We start from the raw sequence: 27,353 nt of genomic DNA, 5'->3' as shown, positions 1-27,353 counted from the left end.
CTTCATTTTAGCCTATGTTTTAGCTGGAAAAAACAGATTTTGGATTGTGAGGCAATGTGTCCTATAAAACTGATTCAAGTCAAAGTTAATGCCTAAATTATATGCTGATTCAGTAAAATTATAATCATTAGGGTCTAATGGGTTAAAAAGTAACAGAACCTTGTTGTTACCGGAATCATTCACACTAATGAATAACATTTGTTTTCTGTACTCAAAAGATAGTTATCGCTCATCTCATCTTTTACTTGCTGTCGCAATTAATCTGTGTATCTTTCAGTTTGTTCCAATCCACACATTCATCACTAAACCTGTTTTGTAAAGTTTTTGGCAGCAAGTTGTATGTCTTTGAGAAACTGAAAGATGGCCTGTTCTGCCAGGAAACAAAAACTAATACTAAATACTGGGAAAACTGGCAAACCACACACCGCAAGTTCAGGATTCTAATGTGTTCTGGTGCAGCAGGGCAGGCATATTAACGAGTGTGCTCCCCTTTAATGTTGATTATTCAAAATCTGAAGCTAAAAACATAAAGATCTCATTTTCCGTCCGTGTGGCTCTGATAGCATGTTTTGCGCCCCCTTTCCCCGAAGTCTGGGCTTTGTCGAATAGTGATCATCTATCGGTATTTGCACTTAACTTTTTTTGCGTGCTAGCTGACACGACGAGCTTGAGGGTGTTTTCTCCAACTTTGAACTTTGCCCCAGTAGCTTTTGCGAAACGTGGTCCCCTCCCATTTGTGCACCCTTTGGCTGCAGATTGGTTGCATATGCTAACACACCCCCTTCCCTTAACTGCTGAAAGATTCTTCTCGTTTTTAAATTGAGCGTCTGTCTTGCTTGGACTGCTTTCTTTGTTTCATCCGGTACAGACAGGCAGATCGGGGGTCGTAGGTTGCTGCAGTCGCCACCACCAGAATGTCGGACACAGCTGCGTTTGACACCAACGTCATTACCCTGACCAGATTTGTGCTGGAGGAGGGCAGGAAAGCCAAAGGCACGGGGGAGCTAACAACGCTTCTCAATTCGCTCTGCACAGCCATCAAAGCCATTTCGTCAGCCGTCCGGAAAGCTGGCATTGCCAACCTGTAGGTATTAATGTTGGAGAGGTGGAAGGGTCACTAAGGTGCTGCGTATCTGGGGCTTGCGTGGCAGATTTCTTCAGGCTTCGTAACAGGGGGCGGTTTCTGTGTATCTATACAATGCATCGTCATTGAAAGCAGGAAAATACTCTGAATTGTGGCAGGGATTTGAGTTTACTGCACACCGCGTGGTTCGGAGATTTATACTCAATAATAAGCAATCCAGCAGCATGCTTTTATTAAAAAAGTGAAGACTAAATTCCATATGCTCTTTTCATATTTAAACTTAAAACAGAATTCACGACTCAGTGCTAGGTTTCAACATGTGTAGATTTATTGGGCCATTACTGTCATCGAAGGGATAACGACAAAAGGGAAAGGGGTGCTTAATGTATAATCTAAAGGCACATTTCGAAATACATATCGCACTCGTTGTTCTTACTCAGCAGTTTGATTCGACCACCACACTTGCAGAAAGTAAGCGAGTTACGAATACATCCGCGCCGTTTGCATGATTTAGCAAAAAATATTTACCTTGGCGACAGTGTTAATGACCACCTTTGACGTGTGCAAAGTGCAGCGGTAATGAAGCAGATCAAACTTGGCTTTCCAGATGTTTGCTTAGAGTAGTGCGGCCACGACGGCTGGCCCTGCAATTCTTGTTTAACTATTTGCCTCTAGTTAAAAATTAACGCGTGCTGGTGAGAAGCCACTGCTATCATGTCTGAATTTAGGTTTAAAACCATGCGACTGTCAAGAGTATTACAATAGCTGCCTAATTTGTGAAAATATTTTTTTAAAATGTCACATGTGCATGGCACTGTTTTGTACGAGTCATGTGCAACTGCGCAGTTTCTAGAGGAGAATATAAATCATTTCTCATACTTAATAAAAATGCCCACCCAACGCTGAATAGGTATCGGTTATGTTTACGAAGCAATCTGTCCCGCACTTCCTGTGTCCAGCCTTCAGTATTAATAATTGGCTTAGTTACATGTTGCGTAGATCAATAGACGGCCCACCCCTCCGTATCCTACTTTCGTTCTCCTAAGCTGTGAAAGGGGGCGGGGAATCAGAGCAGGAAGCACATCATGCAAATTGAGGATTGAAGCCACGCCCCCATACCACCACCTCCTCCAAGTACAGGCGTACTGGGTAATAATTGCGTGTTTCAGCTGGGGCTGGCTGGCCTGGCCATTCTTTGCCTGGTTTGTTGAATTTAATAAAGTTTCGCACTTTTACATTTATAGAGTTGGGCAGTGAACGTTACTCAACCAACAATACCCTACACAAAATCGACCTAAATATCTTTTATTTGCATTGTTAACGGGGGTTGAATCGTTTATGTTGAAGGTCAGGAGGCTTCTGAGGGGTGCTTACCTAAAAATGCTTGAATTAATTTGCTTTTACTACGCACTTAATATTCCAGTGAGGAATAGTTGTTTATTTAAAACTGATATTCTTGTTTTATCATAACTATGTATTTATTTTTGCAATATTGGGGGATATTGATGTAATCAGTCAGGAGGCAGAGGGCACTGGAGAAGGAGAATAAAGTTGAAGAGGAAAATCAAAAGATTGTGCGGTACATTTATTTCAGCTATACAACCAATTTATTACTGAACATTGAACAGTTTCATCTAGCTGTGAAGTATATGTTTGTTAAATCCTTAATGTCTACGTCACACCAAGTTTTCTCACCACCAATGGAGGAATATTTCGGACAAAATTAATAAATACTGTAAAATGTTGCAATAAATAACATGAAATGTGAGTATAAATAATTATCTCACGAAAAATATTTTGTTACTTATTTCTTTATCTATTCAATTATTTTTTCATTTGTTTGTTTCAGTGACGCCTAAGGGCTCGTTCATACTTCACTCTCAGAACGCATCATGGCTGCCAAGCGTTCCCAGCGTTCATTTGATGTGTCCTCTGCGCAGGTCCTCAGAAATTAACGCGTGCACGAGTTGCGGTACCAGCAAAATGTCGGGGGCGCAGTGTGCTAAAAGTTGGAATGTGACTTCAGAGTCTCTGGTTACTATTCTACATGTGACAGAAAGCCACTTTACAGATCCTACGAGATCGATGTGCACGCTTCGATGTTTGATGAGTGGTTTGATGTGGTGAAGCAAAACGGCGACATACAAATGCATTTGTGGTGCTTTTATATTCAAGCGTCACAATATTCCTGATCGTAATGACATGATACAGTTTAAAAGTCTCACATACCGTCTTCTGTGCCGTCTTTTTTTTTTTTTTCTAGGGCGTCCTCCGGACCTGACAGCAGCACCAAACAGCAATAGATCGCCACACAGAACACATCAAATGTATGATATTCCAACTCTGCACATTTAGAATCCTAAGATTTATACTTGATATCACTTTCATGATGAAATGCATTAAAGTATGTATGTTACATTTTACAGATAAATCGTTAATTTCGTTTAAATAATGAATACTGTTAATAATTACACACATGGGGTGACATGGTTGCAGAGCAGTAGCACTGCTGTCTCGCAGGGAGTCATGTCGCTGGTATTCTCTGCCTGGAGTTTGCATGTTTTCCTGCTAGGTTTCCACAGTGTGCTCCGGTTTGCAAGGATTTGGTGACACTAAAATGACGCTAGTGTATGTGAGTGCTGGTATTCACCTTGCGATGAGCTGATGCCCGTCCAGGGATTGTTTCAGCCTTGTGCCCAGTGCTTGCTGGAATGGACAAATCCCTGGATTGATGAATTTAATCATTAAACATCCTTTTCAGAGATATTGCGGAAAGGTGTCATCGGAATTTAATGGGTGTTCCAGGCAATTCACAACACAGCAAAGCCAAACCTGTTCTCACCGTGATAATATCTCACACTGCCACCTGGTGGATTCCTCCAGATTTCTGTAAAGTATGCCCGCAAGTATAAACAGTAAAACGCTTGCGTAGCAGGAGCGTCTGCTGCAGCATGCGTTGCGTGAAGTATAAACCCGGCCTTACAAAACATGAAATAAGCCCTGAAATGAAAAGTTACTTTCACTCTTGAAAGTTGAGAAGATGGGCTTTAGCAAGTCTTGTTTTTTGATGGGGGAATTGTGAGTAGAGCAGACGTAAATCTTAATTCAGTAATCCCTCCTCCATCGCGGGGGTTGCGTTCCAGAGCCATCCGCGAAGTAGAAACCATATGTTTATATGGTTATTTTTATATTGTCATGCTTGGGTCACAGATTTGCGCAGAAACACAGCAGGTTGTAGAGAGACAGGAACGTTATTCAAACACTGCAAACAAACATTTGTCTCTTTTTCAAAAGTTTAAACTGTGCTCCATGACAAGACAGAGATGACAGTTCAGTCTCACAATTAAAAGAATGCAAACATATCTTCCTCTTCAAAGGAGCAAACAAATCAATAGGGCTGTTTGGCTTTTAAGTATGCGAAGCACCGCGGCACAAAGCTGTTGAAGGCAGCAGCTCACACCCCCTCCGTCAGGAGCAGAGAGAGAGAGACAGATAAAAAAAATCAATACGTGCAAAGTATGCGAAGCACCGTGCAGCATGTCACTTCACGAAGCAGCTGCACAGAAGGTAGCCAACGTGAAGATAATCTTTCAGCATTTTTAGACGAGCGTCCGTATCGTCTAGGTGTGCGAAAAGCCCCCCTGCTCAATCCCCATACGTCAGGATCACAGATAGTCAGCGCAAGAGAGAGAGAAAAGTAAGCAATCTAGCTTCTCAGCCATCTGCCAATAGCGTCCCTTGTATGAAATCAACTGGGCAAACCAACTGAGGAAGCATGTACCAGAAATTAAAAGACCCATTGTCTGCAGAAATCCGCGAACTAGCAAAAAATCTGCGATATATATTTAAATATGCTTACATATAAAATCCGCGATAGAGTGAAGCCGCGAAAGCCGAAGCGCGATATAGCGAGGGATCACTGTACCATCAAGTACCACATTTATGGCAGATGCTTCAGATGCAAACTTCTAATTATGAGTTTGGAGTTTCTTAATTAAATTAGCTGCATCGTATGGTAATTTTGGGTATCTCTTTATTGCATCTTGCACTCTTACCTGACACGCACAGTTACAAATTTGAGCATTTGCATGAGCCACAGGATTATCAAGTCAAGGAAAGTGCAGACGTCCACACAGTAAAACAATTCACCAAACAAAAAACAGTACACACTAGAGTCCTCCCTCTCAACTTTGACAAGTGAAATTGACAGCTTTCACATCCAGGCTTATTTCCTGTTTTGTGTAGTATCACTGAAATCAGTAATCAAAGAATTAAGAGACAAATATATTTTGTGACACATTTGATGCTTTATATTCTCATTCATGTTGTTGTTTATGTATTGTCACATTTCACAGTACTTTTATTTGTGTATTTATTTATCAATTTCATTTTGTCTGAAATATTCCTCCGTCTGCGGTGGGTTGGCACCCTGCCCAGGATTGGTTCCTGCCTTGTGCCCTGTGTTGGCTGGGATTGGCCCCAGCAGACCCCCGTGACCCTGTGTTCGGATTCAGCGGGTTGGAGGATGGATGGATGGATATTCCTCCGTAACCATAACTTTTACATATAGCCTGTAAAAGACAAACGAAGGCAGAAAAAGGGTTGGGGAATCCACCGTGTATATTATACATACTGCCAGGCAAACAAAATAACAACACCAGAGAACTGTCTGGTTCAACATCCAAATAGGGACAAAAAAAAAGGGAAGTAGCTAGTCTTTTATAGTCACGGGGAGGAAGAGGCGGGTCTGTGGGTGCTCAAGGCGGAAGTGAGGTCAATAGGAGGCGTGGCTAGGAGGGAGTGCCGGAACTTGGAGGGGTTTTAGGCAGGTTTGTGTTCAAGTGATCTGTAGAAGAGGAAGGAGATGGGTTAATGGACTTCGTCAACCCCGCTACTTGTTCTCCGCCCTCAATTAAACCCTTAGCTGTGTGTGACAAGGCATTAAGCAGAGTCTGTCAAGAGCTAAAATCGGCTGCACTGTTTTTGGTAATTAGTAGTGTAATCTTCTGCGGTGGGCTGGCGCCCTGCCCAGGGTTTGTTTCCTGCCTTGAGCCCTGTGTTGGCTGGGATTGGCTCCAGCAGAACCCCCGTGACCCTGTAGTTAGGATATAGCGGGTTGGATAATGGATGGATAGTGTATTCTTTTTAAATTCACTTTGTGAAATGGACTTTTACAGGTTAAGTCACAAATAGCCATAGCACAAACCAATCAAGGTTGACACTACCATCCAACACAGGGCAGTCATGATGTACACATTCACATGGAGTGAGTTTATATTTGCCATTCACACTAACAAAATGACTTTGGAGTTGGGGAAACAAATGCAATCTCAGTAGACAAAGCTCTCTAAAGGAATATTTCACCCAAAAATTATTTTCTTTTATATTTCACTTACCTCATGTAGTTTGTAGTGAAGGATGAGAAAAAAAATTTAACTCACATTTTCATGCAGAACGAAAGAAAACAGTTGTACTATAATTGGAATGTAATGGTGACCCATTCTGTCCACTGGCAAACAATGAGGAAAAAAAACTCCTCAATTAACTTTTGTTTCATGATCCAGCTGTTTGTTATACATCTGTATACTCAAAATGTCTGCATTTTTTGATAAAATATTATTAAAACTGATTCCTGGAAAACTCTGCATATAAGTTAAACAGGGAAGACTCATTTTTCTCTTGTTCTGCATGAAAACATTAGATTGAAATTTTTTCTCAACCATCACTACAGTATAAACTACATAGTTAGGGCTTACAGCTAATACGAGATAGCTGGATTCCTACCCACCCCATTTTGTTTTGTGTCGGCAGAACAAAAATGTGCACACAATGTTTTTAAGGAAAAAATGAACTATAATGCTATCTATTTTAACTCCTGGTATGTGAAGCTCCCAATTGAGGGGAATATAAATAAGCCCTGACTAATGTAAACCTATTAACAAGTGGTACAAAATGGATTTAAGAACATGTTCTCTGCTTTGAAAGTACATTTGTTGAGGAGCACAAAAGATCAAATGGAACTAGCAAGGGTGAGTGGAGTGTCCATCTACCATCTTTTGGTAGGTACCAACACTGTTCACTGAGGTTGGTTCACCCTTAGCCTGAGCAAGTAATTTGTTTGAATTTTAAAAACTATGAATTGTCTGATTGCATTTTTATTGGCAGGATGAAATGTTGGTAAAACTCATATTTCATGCTGAGTTGGTGTAGGAGATATTTCTTGGGATTTGTAAGTGCGGTACACTTTTTTTGCTCTTTCACTGTCTTTTATATTGTTTTTGTGAGTTGCCCCAAGTATCTTATATAATACTTTTTGTAATCTTGGAAGGTCGTTTCTACCATCAGGCTGTATATTGAGTCACCCTCAGCTGAGGTCATGATATTCTTTGTGCTGAGCAGTACTGGGCTGGTCTAGCAGACATCCTAATAGACGTTGATGCCATGTGCAATATACTGTGCCATTATATTCTGCCAATGGCTGACATCCTGTACTTTGTAATTGTAACTGATAAGTAAGTGCCATTCCAATCAGTTTACACTTAGTGAAAATCTATTATTTGTTAATTTGCTCAGATAATTCTTGTTATATGTATTTGTACCTTCTTAGTATACTTAAAATGATTGTAATTCTTAGTATAAATTAATTAATTGATAAAGTGTTTGTCTATAACTACATAAAGACATTTAAGCATATCATGCTTTTCTTCTTTACAATGTGCAGATATGGCATTGCAGGCAGCACCAATGTGACTGGAGATCAGGTGAAGAAGCTCGACGTCCTGTCAAATGACCTAGTCATTAACATGCTGAAGTCGTCTTTCACCACCTGTGTTCTAGTCTCTGAGGAAAACAAAGATGCCATTATTGTAGAGGCTGAAAAGAGGGTTGGTGTTTCCAGTGTCTTTTGTGCTCTGTGCTCTCCATGAATATACTGCTTGTTTTTTAATATAGCAAGAGCCTCTTTGTAAATTTGAAGTACCAGTACCTCTGTTATCTTTTGACCAGTAATTGCACTACACTTGTCAAGTGAAATCCACTGAATCAGCCTACTGTACGAGGAGCTCCCAAATTAGGTTTCAGGGAATCATTGTCCTGGTTTTCCTTTTCAAGCAATTTCTTTGTCACAAGCCTGTTTGTGCCTTTAGGTAAACCTCTGCTTTAATTGTTCTGCTTGTGTTTGCTCCTGTTTTATAATGACTAAACAACCAGAAGATCCATTTTTTAATTTGATACAAATTTAGGAAAGGTGTATACTGTTGACATATGTAGATTATAATCCACAGGAGTGTATTCATTAATTTTATGAAAGCATTTAAAGGTAATAAGGGGTATCCACTGTATCTATATCCATATCTATGTATAGCTTACTGTTCACACTGTAGATTTCAGAAATTTAAATCTCATGACTACTCCTGATAGTTAGGGAGGCTTCTCTTTAAACATGTTTGCTTTCATCTTATGTATTTTGCCAAGAGATATACTTTTCAATAAAGGACAGAAAAATAACATAAGGCAGTTAAATATATATAATATATAGATATACATTTGTTGCACATGAAGGAAAAATACAAAAGTGCATCGATCCTGTTTTTTTTAGTCAGACACTCGTAAATTCATACTTAAGTATATTTCATAATTATCTATTTTTAAACATCTGGGCCTAAGCTGACTTTTTTCTCTTATCTGTCTTTCTGTCTGTCTGTCTTTCAAAACCCCCCCACTTTCCACATTTAAATACAGGCTAAAGACTCTTCTCTTCTCCAGCACCTCCTGAAGCGGACATTCTTCTCTTCCACACTGTATGTCACTTTTAATCCCTCTTTCCTTTGTCTATGCTTGGTCTTTGATGCACTGTTCAGTTTAGATGACTATTCTTACAGTATAGATGTAATGCATTGTTCCCTTGTAGCTTAATGTTAATTGGTTTCTAAAATGCTTTGTAGTAGAGATTGCCACGAAAGGCGCTAAAGTCATTTCGCTCAGAATTTTGGTCAGCAACCCCAAGTACTTCATATATATAAAATATATAATATATATAATTTTTATTAAAGCCTGCTTCATATTTTCTTTTTCTCAGGGCAAATATGTTGTCTGCTTTGACCCCCTGGATGGCTCTTCAAACATTGATTGCCTTGCGTCCATTGGTAGCATTTTTGCCATCTACAGAAAGGTGAGAATAAATAAGTAGAAAACCTTGGCCATGAATGTTTAAATAAAACACAAAGGGGGAGACAGGAAATAATGCAAACTTGCTTTTAACGTAGATTGGCTTGCATCATAATGGTAGGGAGGACTCCCCTGTGTGACGTTTGGTGGTGTTGTTGCTGAAGCTTTCAGGCTAGACTATTGTGCACACAAACCTAAATTAGTATGCATAGATTGATTCAAGCCCGGTACAGGATGCCAGAGAAAAGGAAGGTCAGCTGAAGGCTAAAACTAAGGTTATTACAGTCCCCAGCTTGCCAGATGGTAGCAGCTTTTTTAAAAGCTGCTCTCGTTCAGACTTCTGAAGGCTTACCCGAGAGCTGCAGTCCGATCAGGCAACTTTGTTAGTAGAAGTTTCTGGAGCTTCTCAGTACAGGATCAGCTTCCAGGATTCAGCTGGAATACTTTTATGGGGATTTTCCTTACTAGGGAGTGTTTCCAAACAACCATAAGTACTCCCAGGTCATGCCTTAAAGGAACCTCCAACACTAATTCATGTAGAACATGAATTCAGGAATGGAACAGAGGCAAGAACTTGCATGGTGAAGAGGGATAGAAGGCTAAAGAGGAGGAAAGTAGGTTAGACGTAGATGTGGTAGCACAAGAAGTTTACTCTTGAGGACAGGTGAGGTGTAAAATGAGTGTCAGTGAGGACACCACTATACAATTAGGTCCACAAGTAGCACACTCCTGGTCCCCACCTTCCATTGTGTCATTATGTGCGTACCTAAAATTGCCGTATTGAAGCTTTTTACCTCACTGGACTCTGAGCTTGCCTAGTTGCTGTTCTTGAACAGAGGATTGTTGAAGAGTTCTCCCTGTGGATCACATAGTCCACAAGGTTAATCTCTATCTTCTTACTGACCTATTTGAAAACTTTACAGCAATTCATTAGGTCATCCATACAATATACAATACCGAACTCATTTTATTTTTCCTAAGACTATTAAGAGTGTTTCCTAAAAACATTATTGATTTATTTATTTGTATTAAAAGATCTTTTATTATCATTTACATGCTATAAGAGGATAGCCGTCTTTTAAAAATTAGCATGAAATGGGAAACATATTATATACCTTATGCCATAAGAATACAAATGCAAGAAAAAATGCCATCATCTTAATATATGTGAGGAAAAGGAGTGAATGCAGTGAACTGTATATTTATTTTTTATTGACTTTTTTTTAAAAAGCAAGTTAAGCCAGTGCACTGAAGCATACTGAGTAACTCTACAGTAATGTCTAGAAAAAGTTTGCTTGATAAGGCTACATGTCCTCCAAGTTTAATGAAGTATGTAAATATCTTTGCTGCACCTTAATCCAAAGCATCTCATTCTGTATGATTGCAGACCAGTGATTCAGAACCAAGTGAGAAAGATGCTTTACAGCCTGGTCGTCGCATTGTAGCTGCAGGCTATACTCTGTATGGCAGTGCCACAATGTTGGTGTTAGCCACAGGCAATGGTGTCGACTGCTTCATGCTGGACCCGGTAAGTTGAGTATGTGTGAGTTGGTCTTACAGTGGAGCATAGAGCTGTTTGCTCATTCTGTTCTATTCCACTCTGTTATATATTGTATTGGGGTATTGTACTATATAATGAATTCAATAATATACAACTCATTCTTATTAAGCAACCTTCTACTTCTGAGCCTAGCACGCTATAAAATAATTATAAATTTTGTAAGAGAAGAATGAAGTACAGCATGAAGACAAAATGAAATGTTGCGTTATTAAAAGAAGAATATCTTGCAATACACACTCACACACACACACACACACATATATATATATATATATATATATAATATATTGTCGTACATGGCTGGGAGTCAGACCTGGCCGGGACGCCTGGAGGGATCAAGAGGTGGCATATTTTTCCTCCGGGCCACGAGGGGGCAACCGCCCTGGAGCAGAAGAAGGCCACGGAAGGGGAGCAGGGAGGCTCAAGTCCGTTGAGGCCCGTATCCACCACCAGGGGGCGCCCCGAGCCTCATGGAGCCCGGGACTTATTTACTTCCGCCACACCCATGGAGGACAATCCTTCCAGGGTCACCCGGAGTGCTTCTGGGTCCTCTCCTGACGCTTCCGCCACACCAGGATGTGACGTCAGGTAGACCATCTGGAGCTCATCCGGGTGAGGATAAATGGGGTCGCCTCCCTCCTATCAGTGAGCTGGAGTCGGGAGCAGGAGGAGGAAGAAGCTCCTGGAGAGAGAGAGGACAGGTGGCCCAGGGACGTTAAGAGAGAGAAAGGCCCAGGAGAAAGGTGACTGGGGCTAGAGGCATTGCGTGTTGTGCGGGACTGAGTTGTGTTGTGTTAACTGGAAGAAAATAAAGAAACCTGTTTTGTATAAAGATGTGGTCTCCGGGCAAATATCACAATATATATATATTATATATACAATATATTGTGAGGGAAGGCTGGTATCTTTACCCGGCTGAGACACCTCCTTAAAGGAAGGACAGGGGGAGTTGCCTTTTGAATTGCACCATGTCCCACAAACTGCTACCTGGCAGCCTTCCTGAGTTGCAATGGCGCCTTTGATTCCCACAGGGCTTACTATCCGACAGCTGAGCTCTGTTGGGTTCAGTGGAAGCTGGTAATGGGGAGCTGTGGGAGCTGCAGAACCCTGCTTGGGCTTCTGCCACACCTGGGAGTAATTCCAGACCTACCTAACAAGCCACCCGGAATGCTCCTGGGTTCAGCTTAAAAAGGAGCCAGCAGCCTTTAAGAGACAAGCCAGAGTTGGGAGGAAGAGGGACGAAGCTTGTCAGTGGAGGAGCCAGGAAGGAAGGAAAATTTTAAGAGAAGAAGAACTGCTTTATTTTGGGCTGTACTGTAATTGATGTTCGTGGGGAAATGGGTGAAAAACATTTCCCACTGAATTAAAGCCTTTTATTTTGCGGCACTTGTGTCTGTGAGAGTTGTGTTGGGTGTTTGGGCACCTGTTGTGCCCCCTGGTGTTTCACTATATACTTTTTTTTGATGACTCGGGCGCCGTCGCGAGTGGCAGCCTTTCCAGCAGCTTGTGAATTTCCCCTTGGGATTAATAAAGTATGCTATCTATATACATGGTTCATCCAGATGTTTGGACAGCCCTCGTCAAATTACATATTTTGTTGACATTTTAATTAAAAAATAGTAAGTACAACTATGATATCTAATCTTAACTCTTCATTAAAATTTTTCTAAAGATATCATTATTTTAGTTTGTTTGATTAACCAAAAAATATAAAAAAAAACTAAAGAGTAAATGTGGCATTTGCAAAAGTTTGGCTACCCTACCTTACTATGTCAATAGTTAGTAACAGCACCTATGGCAAAAATCGCAGATTGCAAACATTTTTATGGCCAGCTATGAGTCTTAATATTCTTGCTTTGGAAATTGTTTCCCATCCTTTCTTGCAGATGACTTTCTAGCTGTGAGATATTAATGGGCTATCTTGCATACTCCCGATATTTAAGGTCTACCCACAGATTTTCAATCATAATAATGTTCAAGTCTTCACGTTGTATGTTGATGTATTTTTAGCAGATTTTGAAATATGTTTTTGATTGTTGTCTTGTATTAGAACCCATCATTTTTTTTTTCAGCTTCAGTTTTGTGACTGTCTGACATTGTCCTCAAGGATTTGTTGATATTTAGTGAAATCCATTCTTTGTTGTATTTGCACAATGTTTCCTTTGCCATTAGCTGCCACAAAATGCTAAAGTGTAATAAGTCCACCTCGTACTTAAGAGTTGTCAAGGTGTTCCTTTTTTTTTCTTCAAACAAACCTTTTGTGGAGGTGGCCAAAGACTTTGATTTTCACTTCATCTGTGCACAGCACTTGGTTCTGAAATGCCTGTATCTTACACAGATGTTGTGTTTTGTGATGATGTGATCGACTTTAATGTTTCCATCTGATGGCTCCTCCATGAAGGCACTGTCCATGACAGTAATGCTGTACAGTAGAGCAGTGCACCACCTCTCCTTTATGAGCAGGTCCATTACAGTCCTGAGGGGGGTTTACTTTGCCTTCCTGCTGCTCTGTCCATTTTCTTGATCTTGTCTTGACCTCCACAGTTTCCCTAAACCGTCATTTTTTTTAATGGCATTTCAAACTGTGGAAATTGGTAGCTGGTAGTGCCTTGATATCTTTTGATGTCCTTTTCCTGCTTACTAGGCATCAATTAGTTTAATTTTTAAGATTCCCAGCTTAGAAGATCCCATGGTTGTTGAGTGTGGCATACTGTTTGAAGAGTTAAAGAATCAACTGAAAATTCCTAAAGACTGTATTTGACTTACGACCTAAAAAGACCTCACAACTCAAAGGGTGACCAAATGTTTGCAAATGCTACATTTACGCGCTTTTTTTTTTTTCTAAATTCATGAAATATATCATAACTATACATTAATATTTTCTTAAAAATTACATTTGTTTTAATTTCTTTGCTGTCAAAGTGGTGTTTACTATTTTTTTTTTTTTTTTTTTACTTTAAATCAAATGTCAGTAAAATAAGTAATGTATTACTTGTGTATGTGTGTGTATAAGTCACTATATATAATGACTTTATCCAAATTATTGGGGAGATGCAGCCAAATGTTTGTTTATGCTATGTTAGATTAAGAAGAACCTAATGTACTGCCATTAGTGTATGCATGCATACTCGTAAATATCTACTATGTAAAAGATAACGCAGTGAATTCTGCATTTAAAACAAACTATGGCCATTGCTGTGTAAATGTTCACTCGGTTAGAATAATATTTTGCTAACGTTAAGATAAATTAGATGTAAATGTATTTCTTTTTATGAATAATGATGCACAGTTCAGTTTAGAATTTCCTTTTCCAATAATTGTATATACAGTAATCCCTCGCTATATCGCGCTTCGCCTTTCGCGGCTTCACTCCATCGCAGATTTTATATGTAAGCATATTTAAATATATATCGCGGATTTCTGCGGACAATGGGTCTTTTAATTTCTGGTACATGCTTCCTCAGTTGGTTTGCCCAGTTGATTTCATACAAGGGACGCTATTGGCAGATGGCTGAGAAGCTACCCAACTTACTTTTCTCTCACTCTTGCGCTGACTTTCTGTGATACTGACGTAGGGGGATTGAGCAGGGGGGCTGTTCGCACACCTAGACGATACGGACGCTCGTCTAAATATGCTGAAAGATTATCTTCACGTTGCTACCTTCTGTGCAGCTGCTTCCTGAAGCGACATGCTGCACGGTGCTTCGCATACTTTAAAGCTCGAAGGGCACGTATTGATTTTTGCTTGCTTGTTTTTCCCTGTCTCTCTTTCTCTTTCTGTGCTCTTGACGGAGGGGGTGTGAGCTGCCGCCTTCAACAGCTTTGTGCCGCGGTGCTTCGCATACTTAAAAGCCAAACAGCCCTATTGATTTGTTTGCTTTCCTCTGTCTTTATGACAGTCTGTGCTCCTGACGCGCACTCCTTTGAAGAGGAAGATATGTTTGCATTCTTTTAATTGTGAGACAGAACTGTCATCTCTGTCTTGTCATGGAGCGCAGTTTAAACTTTTGAAAAAGAGACAAATGTTTGTTTGCAGTGTTTGAATAACGTTCCTGTCTCTCTACAACCTCCTGTGTTTCTGCGCAAATCTGTGACCCAAGCATGACAATATAAAAATAACCATATAAACATATGGTTTCTACTTCGCGGATTTTCTTATTTTGCGGGTGGCTCTGGAACGCAACCCCCGCGATGGAGGAGGGATTACTGTACTGTATGTATTAATTTGTTTACTCTGTAGTAATTATGTAAAGATGAGTTATTTAGGGATGGTACAATGACTTTCTGTCCCAACGCTTGCATCCTGGACTGAATTCCTGAAACTCCAATTTCTGTCCCAGTCATTGTGTCAAGTATGAACATTCTCCTCATTTTTCTTTGAGTATTCTGCCAGTTCTGTGCCTTCCACCAGACGTGCATATAACATTTAGTTGTTGACTTGGTATAAATGTGTGCACAAACATGCCCTGTAATGGACTGGCATGTGTTCCTGATCCGATTTTGGTATTGGGCCAAGCCCTGGCAGGAGGCCTCGTCTCTCTATGACACTGTAATGAATATATCATGTTCTATAAATGAATTCGATTTTTTTTTTCTTTAGGCTATTGGAGAGTTCATTCTTGTGGACAGAAATGTGAGAATCAAGAAGAAAGGAAATATTTACAGTCTTAATGAAGGTTATGCCAAATACTTTGATCCAGCCGTAACGGAGTATTTGCAAAAGAAGAAGTTTCCTGAGGTACTGTGACTAATAAGGAAATGAGACAAAACTGTTTTGTGTTGTTTTTCTGTTAAAGTTTTTGTTACAGAATTAGTAACTTGTATTTAATTAATCTTTTCAGATCCAGCCCTGCTGGATATATTTGTTTTCTTCCAGTTTTTAAATTATTTGAATGTTTTCACATAATCCCAGTTACCAGAGTGGTGAGTCTCTTAATGAAATAATCCCTATTATGTGACACAATTGTTAAATCCAGTCTCAGATTAACAGAGTGAAGATACTCTGTTTTACTAATATAATAACAGTGCCTTTCATAGAAGCAATTATCTGATCACATACACATGCAAGTATAATATGAAACAACAATATAAAAATAGTACAATTCAAAAATATTTTTGCACCTATTCAAGCAAATTTTGGAATTATATTTTTTGAATTAATGTTCAATACTTTCTAGAATGGTCAGAAAATGTGTGCCAATTTTTTAAAATTTAATTATTTTTGTTTATAAACATGCAATTAATTGATAGATAATAAAGTTCATATTCATTGCTCAGATTTCCTAATGAGGTGGATTAAAAAAGATCTTACAAGTGATGGAAAAAGAAGCATTAATTAAACAAAAAATACAGTTTATGGAAGGTTTTCATAGTGAATAAAATCCCTGCCGTATCACCTTATTTTAAAATGTTGTAACAATAAAGTTTCCAATCAAGTTATCGATCAGCTACAGGGAAGTGGGATGGAGGAGGAGGTGAAAACTGTAGAGCAGTGTTTTTCAACCAGTGAGCCACAGTACTGTGGTGCACCATGGAAATAACACTGTAGCGCACTTGGGTCTGAACCTGAGAGGGACACGTTCCACAGGAGGTCGAGACCTTTCTGAGGGGGAAAGGACTACCTGGAGAAGCTGGCATAAAAGCAGCTCCGCAATCACTATGTTGCAGACACAGCACTTACAGTGCATTGGAGGTGTCTCCTGGCTGCTAGAATCCATCTGCTTGAGTGTGTGGCTTCCAGCAAGTGTCACAGGGCCAGTGGATAGTGGGCATACTGTACAAGTTTCCTCTGAAGCAGACCAAGGTGGGCAGAGGGATGAAGCAGCTGGGAGAGGCCACAAAAGTGTTCACTAAGTGCTGGCTGTGTCTGTGAACGCTGATCTTTGAGCTGCTTTTTTATTTTTTACTGATTTCTCTAGTAGTTCTGCCCCTTTGGACAGTTGAGTACATATATGAGATATAAAGAGTTTGTGGTGAGTAAAATAGTGGTGTGCTTTGGATGTTTTGGGTTATAGAAAGTGTGGCACCACAGAAAAAGGGTTGGGGAACTTTGCTGTAGAGGGGTAAATTATAATACTACAAAAATACAAAGCATCCCATTTTCACTACAGTGTAAATAAATGTAAATTATGACATAATTGAGGCTAATTTCTGTCATGTTAAATATTGTAATTAAATAGAACACTTAATTACTTCAGAACTACAATTATGCATGGTCTTTGGATTTTGTGTAATGGTTTTGCTGTGTAGCTCGCAGTATGAAGGTGAAAGTATCAAAATAACGTGAGTCAAAATGAGAAGTAGTCTATCAATCAAACTGTCCGTAGGACAAAGAATTGTGGGAAATTGAGGTGCAAAGCCCCGCCGATGCTACTTGCATGTTGATAACTGATAAATGAGCAGTCAATGAGCGGCAGGTGACACCAGTGCCTTACAGTGTTTTACTTTCTTGCAGCTTCATTGCTATTCAAACTGAAAATGAATTTGTATAAGCTGTTATTTTATTTTTAATTTCTTGCAGCATTTTTGCATGTAGACTTTGAAAATGAAATTGCAAAAGAGAGATGAATTTTTTTTTTTGCAGAAAATACCTCCCATACTAAAAGGCATCCAGAATGTGTTAATTAATTAGCCTCTAACAATAGCAACATTTATTTAAATAGCACATTATCAGAGGCTAAAAGTCAAAGTGCTTTGCAAGATGGCAACAAAATAGTTAGAAGAAATAAAAAACGAGAATAATAATTACATACAAAAATAAATCCATACGCACTTACATAAAACAGATAAATAGTAGAAAAGTAGAGTCCTTATATACAGATATGAGTGACCTTTGGACATGTGCGTTTTTCTGCAGCGATTCCTGTATTATGCCTTAAGAATTCTCTCTGGTGCCACAAAACCGTAAAACTGGTGTAGTCGGGTTCAGTAAATGAGTGAGTGGTTGAATGGAAGAATGAGATTATATGAGGCATGACACGGTTTATTTGTAGGTCCACCTTACAGCTCCGCTGATTGTGGTTTAGTTTTCACTCATTATAATGGTTATTCTGTCTAAATAGCTTCTCTGGTTTTCTTTCACATCAGAAAAAAATGTGTTTGATAAAGTGCTGGCCTGCAAGAAGTATGAGATTTCTTTCCTGTCTTCCATCCATTGCTTTTGTTATTGGCTCTAGCACCCAGAACTTGATTAAGTGTCTTCATAATTTTACACATTTTCAGAACCTATAGGTAGATTGTACATGGTACATGACAATGAATATACTTTTATACTATTCCATTATTTTATCAGGATGGCTCTTCACCCTATGGTGGAAGGTATGTAGGATCCATGGTTGCTGACGTCCATCGAACATTAGTCTATGGAGGTATCTTTTTATACCCTGCCAATGCAAAAAGTCCTAAAGGAAAGGTGAGGGTTTTCATTTAATTATTTTTAATTCTTTGCTACCTAATAGCACTTTGGGTTTTAAATTCAATTTTGGGTTGGGGTTCACTTGGAGTTCTTGCAGAGTTCACTTCTAAAGTTTTTGCTTTGGTCCACACAATACAAAACCATGGCAGTCGGACTGATTTACCTCTCTAAACTGGCCTGGTATGTTTGTTTGTGCCCCTGTAATGAACTAACATTCCAGCCAGGGCTGACTCTTGCCTTGCTTACTGATTTTGAACAGGATCCAGCTTCTTGAATCTCTTAACTGAAAAAATTATTTTGGAAAAGAATTTGTTGGGAAATTGTAAATAGTTTTCATGTTATAATGCTTTCTTTCATATGAAATCTCTTCATTGAACTCCAGTTCTTTAAACGTAATTTATTGTGGGATTCCTTTTCATTTTTAATAACTGTTGCAATAAAGAACTGCATTAGTGTTACTTTTTGGCATTTGGTTAATTACATACATTAACATTAAAGTGTTTTACAGACTGTTTTGGGAAATGGTGATTCTCTTTTCATTATCTCGTGGGCGGGAGGATTTGCTCAGTGACGTAGCTGTTGAGTTAGCAGTTTAACATTTGAGGTTTTTACTCAAAGCCTCTAACAGTCACAGTATTTTTGTTAAATCCCAACCAGTTAATATTAATCAGATATTATTGTTTTGAAAGACAAAGCAGATAAACCCATGAGCTATTTAGCAATTTATTTGTGAGTAATTTATCTGCATTGCAAGGATTGGAGAAACAACCTGGGGTCAGAGTTCTTCCTCAGGGTCGACAATCTTAAGAGTGTAGGAAAAAACAGTTAGGCATACAAGTTCCCTGGATTCAACTTTTTCCTTCGCCCGAGTGAGTTCATATGAATAAGCACCCTTTAGTCGGGATATTTTGTGGAACAAAGAATTTACCAGTATATGTCTATTATATAGGAGAATGCATTATTAAAACTAAACAAGAGAGGCTTAATGTATGCTACACATACCATTAGACAAATGCCCAATAATAACTGAGAAAAATGACAATATAATGGACACTTTTATAATCTTTACATTCATAAAGTCTTGTTCAATGTGACTAAAACAAACAGTGTAATTATATTTAACACTTCTTGCACAAGTGAAAGCTCTGAGTGAGTATATTCTCCATAAACTCTACTTGCATTAAACCTTATATTGATCCTAAATATTTCCCACTGTCCTTTTGAAAAGGGGAAAAAAATGGTTGAAACAACCAGCTATAGACTTAAGAAGAAAAAAGAATAAAAACAGAATTATATTTGAGAGGCAACAGTGAAAATACTGTATGTTTTAAACTTGCATTTAATCAAATGTACCACTTAAATGCAGTGAATCCACCATAGACCGATGAGAAGGCACTTGTATTACATCCATTTTTAGTCATCCAACATGATCCTTGACCCTGAAAATAATGCGAAGAATGAATATAAACAGCCAGTTTCTGCCAGATACCTTGGAGCTAGAGCAGGAGGCAGAGTGTCCATTCACAGAATCCAGGGAAGCAGGTTAGCTCTCCTTAGGCCATGGTGGTTAGTGAAGACCTTTCTGGTAAGCCCAAACTGCGGAAGACCAACACTTTCTACACTTTCCATTTGGCCCTTTTTCTGTGATACTGCAGTATTTTGTGCTCAGAATCCCAAACATTACCAGGCAGTGGTGCTGTGAGAACATTCAGCATTTCTCCATAAACGTATAGCTAGCACTCAGTGATTGACAGATTTTTTTTATGCAGCTGGTAATGAAGAATGCAGTAAAGCATAATCTAAAAATATTTGTTAATTTTGTTATTTGTTAGTGTGAAGAATGGAACCTGACATGGAGCTGTAGTATAGCTTCTTGGCATTTGTACCAAACTATAAATTACCATGGGTCAAACAGCTTGCTTAAATATATTTTGTGGTATGCTTCAGACATTTTCTTGATGCTGGTATATGAATGACTCGTCTAAACTAGTGAAAAACTGTCACATAATTATGTATATTTATCTGTTTTCTCTCAAAGTTGAGACTCCTGTATGAGTGTAATCCCATGGCCTACATTATGGAACAAGCTGGAGGAATGGCCACAACAGGAAGTGAAAACGTGCTCGACATCCAGCCAGAATCAATTCACCAGCGAGTGCCTGTGGTTCTGGGGTCACCCGACGATGTGCAGGAATACATCAGCATATTCAAAAAGCATGCAAGCAAATAAACCAGCAATTGCAGACAAACAAATGAGGACTGGAAAGATGGGCTGTGGAGACGGAGACCTGCATTAAACACACCAAAGAAACGGGGGGCTGGGGGGGGGGATTAGGGTGTGGAGACTTTGGAGTGCTGACCAAACATGAACAACTCTTAACTCTCCATCCAATTTGTGAACAAACATTACTTTAATAAAAAGTTAATTTTTATATCCCAAACTGGCTGCAACAGACCCGCATTACTGCATTAAATGTTAAATTTCAGCACTGCATTAAACCTTAGGTTTGAAATTTTGCATAAATTATAATGGTCCACTAAAATCACATCTACTGTATTTCACTTCTTGATATGCTGTACAATTGTAAAGACAAACTTTACAATTCAGTTCTATTAAGAAAACTTTGTTGCTCAATGAATATTTGGTGCATTGCCTTTTATACTAGAACGGAGAGATTACTGTATTTTTGAAGTTAATCACTTTGCTCCCTTCAAATCCAAAATATTTTAAGATCAATTTTTTGCTAGGGTGTATTTAAATAAAATGTGTATTTTTCCTTAGAATACAACAAAACAATTTTTGTTTATGAAAAGCACCCAAGACAAACTGCAAAGAGATACGTGGAGTAAATTACACAGTGACATTCAAAGGCAAGTACTTTAGAAAACGTAATTGAATGGAAAATTTTAAGGATGCTCAGTAATAATAGAGAATGTAATCAATAATCAAGAAAGAGGTTCATATTCACCCACCTATGTTCATTCCACATCTCCAGGAATGGATGCCTTGTCAGCCAAGATATTTAATCCTTCACCACGGCTACTTCCAAAGAGTCTACAGGACGTAAAGCTCCCCACTGATCTGCTACTGAAGCCTCAAGCAACTGAATTTGATTTTCTGGATCCAGAGAAACAGCTGCTTTAGTCTTCCAGGCTACCAAGCTTTTCAACTTGATGAAGAGATAATCTTTGAGTTTTAGAAAAATTGTACTTCATAAAAAGGCTACTCCATTTAGTATTCCAACTTCTTTAGATAATATAATTTAGTAGAAAGGAAATAAAAATCAGGTAAATAACTGCTTAAAAATCAAGTAGGCCCAGTCTGACTCTTGGCTGACTGACTGGTATTTGAACTGATTCTCGTCCTACAGCTCATCGATGGCGAGTCTACATGGTGGCTCCATGTCATGGGTAACCCTATTAGGAACACGTATTTCCAAACATCAAAACTATTAGAGTCAAAAAGGCATTTAGGCTTACCTCCCCATGTCAAGGTCACAGTCCTTAGGGGTGATTACTACCAAGTAAGACTATTTCTCTTTATCAAGTGGAAACGGTCAAGATGGTTTGGTCAGGACGTGTCAAAGGCACAGCCCACTGGGAGGAAAAAGAGGGGCAGACTCAGAAAACGCAGAAATGATTATATGTCTTGACTTCCCTCGGAGCATCTGAGAGTTCTCCGAGATAGGCTGTAAGAAGATTCTGAGGATAGGATGGCCTAGACCAGGGGTCTCCAACTCCAGTCCTGGAGAGCTACTGTGGCTGCCGGTTTTCATTCTAACCCTTTTCTTAATTAGTGAGCAGATTTTGCTGCTAATTAACTCTTTGCCTTAATTTTAATTGATGCACAACTGAAGACTCAGGCCCCTTAATTATTTATTTTTTCCTTAATTAGCAACCAAACAATATTAAGACACAAAATGTACCAACACATAAACAACAACCAGCGTCCATCACACAATAACTGAAAATACAGAAAGGTGAAGGCCTTAGTAATGCTGATCTGCTCAGGTCCACAAAACATTTTGACATTTCTCTTAAAAAAGAAAATCACAGTTTTGGAAATGTCTGTCATAGCAGAATGAGCACCATGGAATTAAATAACGGGTTTAATTAGTAGTACTAGGGTGTTGTACCGTGTTAGCCATTATGAATGTAGAGAAAAGCCAAGCAAAATGACACCTTTTATTGGCTAACTAGAAAGATTACAATATGCAAGCTTTCGAGGCAACTCAGGCCCCTTCTTCAGGCAAGTTTACATCTTGCCTGAAGAAGGGGCCTGAGTTGCCTCGAAAGCTTGCACAGGGTTTAATTAGCAAAGAGAATTGGCTTCAAATTAAGAAACTGAATGAACTGAAGTTGGTTGGAGTTTGAGGCCCCAACGTAGTTGGTCATCTGTTGGCTCACTTCACATCAAATTTATGTTTACGTGCCATTTAAGGAAAAAAGAATCAATTCAGCAGTCAGAGTCTCAAGAAGAGTCAATTAAAATAAAGGGAAATAGTTAATCAGCATCAAAAACTGGTCACTAATTAAGAAAAGAGAATGAAAACTTGCAGCCACAGTAGCTGTCCAGGACTGGAGTTGGAGACCCCTAGTTTAGACTATCCAGCTCAGCATATTGCTACATTGTCTTTCATCAGGATAAGCAAAATAAAAATGACATCAATTGAAGTGACTTCACTAACCATTCAGGTCTGTTAAAGAAAAGAGCAGTCCAGACAGATGATATATGAATTAGCGGACCCTTCGAATCAGATGATTGATTGATTGATGCTTATCTTAATGAGTGCATATTATCAAACAATCATGCCCACTTAAGTACAGTTTAAAAATGTAGCAAAACCTTAACAGAAAATGAGGTAATTCTGTGTATCCACTTCTTCTGGAAAGCTAATGGATGAATGAGCCATATACAGGATCAACAGTTGGGTCTTCCAAAACAACACCAAGTCTTCTTCAGCAACATGACTGGCCAGTTTGTTCACACCTCTACCTCCCTCCTCAGCTGTCCAGCATACCTGAGTCTCTGTTTTGAACAAAAATAATTATTCGTAACAACAAATTAAACATCTAGAACAAGTGTTCAAACTTAGTATACAGGGCAATGTTACTTCAGCTATTGTTTTGGTCCTTTAATCAATGACCATAATGTCACTACAGCCTCACTGAGATGTTCCCAGATCAGTAAGAGTAAGAGAATGTGCAGGCAACAAGTCCATTTTGATAACCTGTGCATTAAGGGAGGCTGAAATGTCACGCAAGACATTTCATTTTTTTCTAAAGAACAGAACATATAACTAAAGCAATCTTTTTTGTGACACAATAGTGGGATGAAGATTGTCAGATCAGTAGTAGATTAAATTTTCAGAACCCCATCACCAAAATTCAGAATATCAAAGAACACTTTATGTATTTGCTTTTACATATGATGTGGTAGAATTAATTGAAACTAATATTTATAAATGTTACAGCCAACATACAACATTGCTGCCTTGACTCCTGGTTTAATTTCAGCCAGTCACATTCTTTACCTAAATGAAATTTCATTATTTTATTAATAATCTCTGCTCAGACAGTTAGTATGGCTGAATCTTTGACTTCCTTCCACATTCCTTAACCAGTTCATAGATGCTCTGCGGACACCTGACCATTACACCTACAGTATATAAGTTTTTGGGACATTCCATTCCAAAACCATGGGCATTCATATGGAGGTGCCTACCCTGCCCCTGTAAATGCCTCCACTTTTCTCAGAAGGCTTTCCACAAGATTTTGGAGTGCTCCACCACTTCGTAGCTGAGCTGTTGTTGCTCCTAGATGCTCCCACTTCACAATAATCACGCTTACAGTTAACAAAAAAGATTTAGTAGAGCAGAAATTTCACGTACTGACCTGTGGCAAAGGTGGCATCATATGACAGTGCCACATTTAAAGTCACTGAGCTTTTCAGCATGACCCCTTCTTCTTCCAGTGTTTGTCAATGGAGTTACGTGGCTATCTGCTTAATTTTATGCACCTGTTAACAATGAGTGCGGCTGAAACAGTTGAACTCAATAAATTGGAGGAGTGTCCAGATACTTTGACCATACAGTGTACTTCTCAATTCTTCTTCAGACATACTGGCATCTTTGTGAACCAAAACCGTGGACTTATAACCCCATAAGACTTTCTGCCACTGATTATTTCTCCATGCTTAATGGTGCTTTGCATAATGTTGTCTCTTCTGCTTATCTTTCTTTAAGAATGATTTATTAACTGCAACATGCGCTACAACACCATTTTTTTGAAGATTTCTTTGCCCATTCGAAGCATGTGATTTTGTGTCAGATGCAATTGAGTCTGGCTGCAGACCTCCGGCACACCACTCCATTGAGGAGCCAACCAAATTGAACACATCCGATGATGTTTAGCGACCTTTCTATTACATGTCAGTGGTGTTCATCATTTGCATCATAGAAGGTGTACCTTGTGTTTCATTCTCATAAAAAAGTACTTAAACTATGGTTAAGATTAGGGATGTGGGAGGATTATATTACTCCTGAGTAATGATGACTATCAAGAAGGCATGTAGTTTTAGTGGTGTGATGATGCATGTTAAGGATCCATGATCATGTGCAGGTTTTTAGTTCATCTTTAGTGCATCTTGTGCATCATGGGTGTAGCCATGGGAGTGTTCAGTGTGGAGGCTAGCAGATTGTTTAGCTAGGTCTGCTGTTCCACCATGGCACTCATGGGACTGCAATCAGCACACAGCATCCACAGGAGAATAAAGGAGCCCCATGGTCAAGAATGAGATTGAGAAAAAGGAAAAGAGACCGAAGAAATCAGGAGGATTGTGGTTGAACCATTGCTGCTATATGGAGGAGGCAGGTTGAGCAGAGAAGTGGCTCTTTGGGGTAAGGTTGCTCCTACTAATCGTCCACAGTAGCGGAAGCAACCAACAGCTCTGAGTGGGCTTCAACTGAAGGCTAAAGGATGGTGTTTGGAGAAGAAGCAGGGTTTAAGGGGTCTTCACAGAGGCTGAGGGATGGCAGCAAGGACACGATCAAGTTCAAGAGTTGACTCTGCCTATCAAGGGACATCTCGTCTTGCTGAGGTGACCTTAAAGGGTGAGCAGAGGAGACATTGTTTTTGGATGAATGCACTGAGGCTCGTGATTCTTTACAAGGACAGATCCTGACTGCTTTTAACCTGATTTTAACCTATTTTAAAAAATATTTATTTGCATTTTAACCTCCACAAAGCACTTGTTTTTATTGAGGAGTATTTATTTATTGAAGACTGCACAACACTTTATTTGAAAATAAAAGCACTAAGCACTTTGATGCACCAACTGCTTGTCGCTATGTGTCCCCATTGGTCAGTAAATCCTTGGTACATAACTATCAATGTCCCAGAATCAACTGGATAATGCCTGTTTTGGGCAACCAGGGCATCACAAGTGGGCATGTCATGTAGAAGGACTGTCTCTTGGACTACGACTCTGTTGTGTAGTGGTGCTGGTCACATCCAGCCAATTTTCAGAGTTTCTGATGTGTAAATAATGTGACATAAGCATGCAATTTGAGAAGATTGAATCACAGGGCTTCAGAGGTCTGCACTAGACATTTCTCACCACTTCACTGGGGTTTCTTCAGTCCCTTCAGCGACTTTTCAGCCCTGTTAATCAGATGCACACAACTTTTAGTGTCTTCTACTGTGTTTCCTGTCTTCTCTTTTCCCAGTTTCTTCAGTTTTCTTTAAGGCAGTGTGAAATGAAGAACAGAAACATATAAAGGGTTGGGGCACCAAAGGTTACCCTGTTTAATGTTCAAGAGTGGAATGAACTCAAAATGTAGTAATCAATGCACATAAGTGTTGCTAGCGACAGTAAAGAGTAGCAAGGCTTTCTTATGGGAGAAGATTCTTTGTGGTTAAATGTCTGGTCTAGTGTGACATTAGACCTCCTGTGGTGATGGAATTCGTATTGAAAGAAGCAGAACAGTTAGGGCTGATGAGTGAAGACAGAAAGTGGCATCTCAGTAGTCTTCTGGAGAAGTCTCCTCCATTCTAGGGCAAATTGAAATTGTGTTAAAGACTATGTCACACCCAGTTTGGACCCAAAACCCTGTGAAATGCTAACATACTTGACAACAGTTTGAACACCACATCTTGAAAGTCCACTTTGGTGTGCTACTGCTGGCCGATTATAGCCTTGTCAAAGCTTTTCCCAAGCCATTTCCAAACGTCTTCTCAAGGCAACCCGGCATTTACGGTTACCATCCAATACACCCAATTATTTGTTAGACGGCCCCACTAGCCCACCTGGTTCAGCTAATCAGGACTTCATAATTTGAATCAGGGGTGCTGTTGGCGGAATTTAACAAATAAGTGGAATGACTGGAGTGAATCGAGGAGAGGTTTATGAATGGCTAAGCTGATACACTTTGACAGACTATCAATCTATAAAAATCATAGACCTGTATTGTACTAATCATCTCCTGGGATATTGATGCTGTATGGTTTTTTGAAAAACACATAAAATCCTTGTTCTTTATTATTGTATCAGTGTTTATTTGAATTTATTTAAAGGTATTCACTGTTTTACACACAAATACACACTTACTGCCCAGAAAATTAGCTTTAGAAATAACGCCTTGGGTGTCTAAGCCTTTTGTCAGTTCTGCACGTACTGCATATTCCTTGTCTAATAAAAAAACTCCCGAATCAGGAATCTTGTGTACTCGTTTATTCTATCTGACTTGGAAATCCTTTTCTATTCATTTTTCTTCATAACCAAGTAATAGCTATTTCATTACAAAGTAGACATGTTTATGTAAACACAGTAGTTATTCCTTGTATTCAGTGGTCTGGTTATCCAGGTATAAATAGCGTAACCTTTCAGTCAGCTCATGTTCTTCTTGACCTTTCCCATTAGATGAGCCTCCATTTCATGCAAGTCATTTATATGAAGGTCATGGGCACAAGAGAAAGCCAAATGTAAAAGAGGAAACAGGATATCTGATCAAAATAATAACGTACTCCTCTCGGCTGTGCCATGATAGCAGGGAGAACATTAGGCTCTGCGAAAGTCTACAAATTTTGGTAAATAATAATAAATAATTCAATACTCATCGATTAGTGTG

The 27,353-nt window shown here is 39.2% G+C and overlaps 1 protein-coding gene across 1 annotated transcript; it reads left to right on the top strand.

Annotated features, from left to right (window-relative positions):
* Positions 1-803: 803 nt before the first annotated feature.
* Positions 804-20,666, top strand: LOC114654773 (fructose-1,6-bisphosphatase 1-like). Its single transcript, XM_028805549.2, has 7 exons — positions 804-1,084; positions 7,806-7,968; positions 9,162-9,254; positions 10,638-10,778; positions 15,412-15,549; positions 18,103-18,222; positions 20,264-20,666. The coding sequence occupies exons 1-7, from the start codon at positions 915-917 to the stop codon at positions 20,453-20,455; spliced, it is 1,017 nt and encodes a 338-aa protein (XP_028661382.1). The 5' UTR covers positions 804-914; the 3' UTR covers positions 20,456-20,666.
* Positions 20,667-27,353: the final 6,687 nt, after the last annotated feature.

This window comes from Erpetoichthys calabaricus, chromosome 7 (assembly GCF_900747795.2).
Source record: "Erpetoichthys calabaricus chromosome 7, fErpCal1.3, whole genome shotgun sequence".
NCBI classification, from domain to species: Eukaryota; Metazoa; Chordata; class Cladistia; order Polypteriformes; family Polypteridae; genus Erpetoichthys; species Erpetoichthys calabaricus.
This window is presented reverse-complemented; position numbering and strand designations above follow the sequence as displayed.